The sequence below is a fragment of the Adiantum capillus-veneris genome, chromosome 22 (genome assembly GCF_014529385.1).
Source record: "Adiantum capillus-veneris isolate H3 chromosome 22, ASM1452938v2, whole genome shotgun sequence".
Lineage (NCBI taxonomy): Eukaryota > Viridiplantae > Streptophyta > Polypodiopsida > Polypodiales > Pteridaceae > Adiantum > Adiantum capillus-veneris.
Genome location: NC_140952.1, coordinates 148,531,916 through 148,536,346, shown reverse-complemented (window position 1 = coordinate 148,536,346; position 4,431 = coordinate 148,531,916). Strand labels below are relative to the sequence as shown.

The following is a 4,431-nucleotide window of genomic DNA, read 5'->3' as shown; positions in this document are numbered from 1 at the left end:
ATTTCTTATGGTATAGTCTCTCTTGTCTTTAGCATACAACCATCCACATAACCATGGAACAGTTTCATCTTTTTAAAAACTTTGAAGCAATTGAGTAGGTTGGTTCCAAAACTTTGGAAAAATCATATAAGTTCCTTGCATATTCCACATCACTCGATATGGACTATCATCAAATTATAGTGTTACCCCCATCTAAATAATCAAATAGCTTCCATATGGTCAAAAGATTTTTGTGATAGGCTCTTTTGTAACCGATCATGAAATGTGAATTTTGGTAGCACATGTTATCCATAATCATCTTGAATTTGTGACTTTGTGTAGGAAAACGGGTCTTGATTATGTGTTGAGCTTTTTGTAAACGATCGTAGCTCCAAATCCAAACCTCAAAGAACTCGAAGCACATGTACTTGGTCCAGGTTGGCCTTGATTGAATCTCAAATGTTGCAAGAAGCACACTCTCTAAATTCAAGATAAGCGTTCTTTTCTCCTGTTTGAAAGATGCTGACAGATAATGAAACCATTGCTCTTGGTTTGAATGTGATATTTGATGTAATATGAAAGGGAGCTCCTCTATTTTGTGATAATCTAATAGCAAAACATTTTTTCTTAGAAGCCTTGAAATGATTAAAAAAACAAAGTTAATATAGAGATCTTAAGTGTGTTGAAGACCTTAGTCCCATAGGGTGCTAATTTGTGGTTACACTTAGTAAGTCTTATGCAAGAACACATGCCAAACTATGACCCTATGGCCTTAGAGTCATAGGGTGTTAAGACCATAAAGTGCAATTCCCCCAAGGTCATAGAGCAAGATTTGACCTTATGAGCATGTAGATTGTCCTTGATGGCACAATGAACTCAAATTTCAAAGCAAACAACTATAAAACTTTTTTAAAAAAAAGAGCATTTGGCACACGAAACTCAAAAGTTACTTATAGTTTTGAAAGAAAAATTAAAAAACTATTAATCATTTACATCTTCATATATCTTGAAACCCCAAGCACTCTAACAAAGTCTCTAAGTTCATAAAGATCTTTGTAAATGACAAAATGTTACAAAACATTGCCCCATCATTTCTTGATATAGGGCTATTTGAGATCATACTGAATTTTTAGATGCTTTATATAATTCCTGGCTTCATGTACTTTGATCACAGGCTCCTTATATCCCAATTTTTGGGCAAACATGATTGCTTTTGTACCTTTCAAGGCTGATAACGATTTGATATTCTTTAAGACCCTTACATTTTCTCGATCACGTGTTGAAAGTTTCTTGTCTTGACTTCGAGTGGACATTCCACTAGTGCTAGATGTTGCAACTTTCTCATCGTGAAGAGGACGAGAAACTTCTGGTAGCCTTCCCGTGGAGTAGGTTTTTCCTAGAAAAATTAGATTTCTCTCCTCCCACTCAGCAACAACCTTGTGTATACAATTATAAAGCTCATGACCTTGAGCAATGGGTGCTTGTCCATATAAATGAGACCCTGTAACTGTGGGAATGTCATTAACATGATTGAGAGCTTTGATATATGGTAGCAACTCCCCAAGGAGGATACTATCCTCCTCATCATCAACATTAAATGATGGTGGAAAAATAAAATTCAATGCAGGATTCATGCATCCCTTTAATGGTTCATCATCTACAAGAAGCAATCTTCTTGCATCAAGCCCAAATTTTGATGATGCAATAGCCAACGGTTTGAAAAGTGCTTCTAAGCGAGTGACCTTGATTCTACGCATGGTAGACATTGTCTTTGCCCCCAGATCATAAAGAATGGAAATTTTTCTTTAGCTTCCTTTTCTAAAATCTTAATGATGTCCACAACATGCATGTCATTAGCAGCTGACCATATCCCTACATTGAAATTGCTAAGTGGAGCCTTTAAAAACTCAATGCATCCTGGACGAAGAACAATATGCTCATGTCCAAACTTTAAACTCTTCATTTTCTTTGACTTTTGCCAGCATCTCCTCAGGAACAATCCACACAAGCTCACTATTATAGTCAGCATTTGTTTGTTACTTGGTGAGCCAAAGGCACTTTTCTCTCTATCTGATCGTAGAAGCCACCACGTGGCAGAGCTTCAAAGTAAATTTAAAAAACAAGGCCATGAAAAGCTGTCAACAATAAAAAATAAAAGCAACATCACATCAGAAAACAAAAGCAGGTTTGCAGAGGCAACAGTTCGAGAGTAGTTCGGAGGTTCAATTTGAAGACAGAGGTTCAGAGAGGCGCAGCAGTTCAGAGATGGATCCAAGTAGGCGTGCTCCCGGACTCTCAGAGAGCACCCACCTACCTGCGCGGCCTGCCATAACCCTACACAAGCCTCGACTCTTGTTGTGGTGCATATGTACCCTACGCATATTCAGCACGTCCCCCATATGTTGACGGCCCTTAGCACCTTCCAACTGCTCGTTCGGAAATTGCAAATTGTGCACTCACTATGCTGCTTGCTGGTCCCTAACCGCAGCCATGTTGAAGCCTCGCCCTGTTGGTGCAGTAGATTGCTCGATTAATTTGTACTTGTTGCTGCATGCACGGTTTGCAAAGGCAACACTTCGGAGGTTTCTCTGAAGGTTTGTCTCTACCTGAGAGAGAGAGAGAGAGAGAGAGAGAGAGAGAGAGAGAGAGAGAGAGAGAGAGAGAGAGAGAGAGAGAGAGAGAGAGAGAGAGAGAGAGAGAGAGAGAGAGAGAGAGAGAGAGAGAGAGAGAGAGACCAACCCTTCACTGAACGGCAATGGCGATTCAAACTCCGCCCAAAGATGCCCCAGCTGCTGACGACCCTAAGCTGTATATTTTTGAAGATGGTGACGAGTTTGAAGAGTTCGAGAACGAAGAGTGGGATGATGAAGGGGAGGGAAAAGATGCTTTACAACAATGGGAGGATGATTGGGATGACGATGGTGTGAATGATGATTTCTCAGAGCAGTGTTGCGAAAGGAGCTCACAAAATGATCTGATAGCTAGTTCAATGTTAGCCTTTTTTTTTAATGGAAGGATTGAGTTTATTGAATAGGATCATATAGTATCTTGAAGCATCTATGCATTGTGAGTAAAATCTCATTGGTCTGATGAAAGCAAAACTGCAAGTGTGTATGGTTGATTACTTATTGTAGCGGATGCTTACTTTTTACATGTTTTATGTTCCAAATTAAAAATAAGAGAGAGAGAGAGAGAGAGAGAGAGAGAGAGAGAGAGAGAGAGAGAGAGAGAGAGAGAGAGAGAGAGAGAGAGAGAGAGAGAGAGAGAGAGAGAGAGAGAGAGAGAGAGAGAGACATGACCACACACACACACCTTCCATGTCTAAGCTCCATGTTGCGCTCACACACGAAGACAAGCCTAATGACTAAGATAACCTCATGAAGACTCTCCTAAGTCTCGTCTCATGACGTAATTGAAGGCCACTTCTTTTTGAGATAGAGAGCTAGCCATCGCCACAACGGAGTTCCTTGAAAGAAGCATGGCAAGCAGATCCACCTTTGATGTTGTCGCGGTTCAGAGAGAGAGATCTAGGGCACTGTACGGAGAGAGATCCCGCATGTAGCGATCTTGGCAGGATGTTGCGACGACCGTCATCCACGAAGATGGCCCGGGTCTAGGTCAAGCCCCTTTCGGAGGCCCTTGAGAATCTTCTTGCCAAACATGCCGTCTGGCATAGAGAATGCCTCCAACTTAATTTGTTTGAAAGGGTAGCCTTGCTACTGGATTTCCTGGACGAGGGCTTCTACCAACCTTGTGTTGCGTGCCTTTGTGTTGAAGCCAAGAACTCGAGGGCACTATGAACAAGGCTCTACTCTGTACCCAGGGCCTCCTCCGACGACTCGAGAGGGCCACCTCCTACAGGATACACCAGGGTGGCATCAATGTCTACCAGCACATCCAACGTCTCACCCTTCTCCTTCTGGCTGTCGCGTAGTCCAAAAAAACGCAGACGATGCATTCTCTCTCTCTCTCTCTCTCTCTCTCTCTCTCACACACACACACACACACACACACACACACACACACACACACACACACACACACATTTATGCTCTCTTCACCTTACGCTTTGGCTTTTCATTTACCTTCAAATTAAGGAACTTTTTAGTGAACACAAAACCTTCAATTTGTTAGTGAACCAAAAACCTTCAAATTGAGAAACTTTTTAGTGAAGCTTGGGAATAACTAGGGACAAAAAGAAGTTTTTAAAAAAACTCCTTGAGCTTGAGAATAACAAGGACATAGCAGTGGCAGGGGCAGAGCATACATCAGCAAATATTTCCTTTCTTGATTTTAAAACCTGTGCCCTCGCGTCTTCTTCCTCTTAAAGATGGTGTAGTCTCCAACTCTGCCAAAAACGACAAACATGAGCAAGGGGACAACATTGATGATCCACGCAAGGCTATAGTAGAAGCCCCGTGTGTAGATCCGCTCTCAATTGGGCAAAAGACC

General features: G+C 41.6%; 1 protein-coding gene across 1 annotated transcript; it reads left to right on the top strand.

Moving 5' to 3' along the window:
- The first annotated feature begins 2,734 nt into the window (after positions 1-2,734).
- LOC147430407 (uncharacterized) lies at positions 2,735-3,013 on the top strand. The gene has a single exon (XM_086496041.1). The coding sequence runs from the start codon at positions 2,735-2,737 to the stop codon at positions 3,011-3,013; it is 279 nt and encodes a 92-aa protein (XP_086352167.1).
- The last annotated feature ends 1,418 nt before the right edge of the window (positions 3,014-4,431 follow it).

Coding starts and splice junctions, on each gene's coding strand:
- LOC147430407 (XM_086496041.1), top strand. CDS start 2,735: ATGGCGATTCAAACTCCGCCCAAAGATGCCCCAGCTGCTGACGACCCT.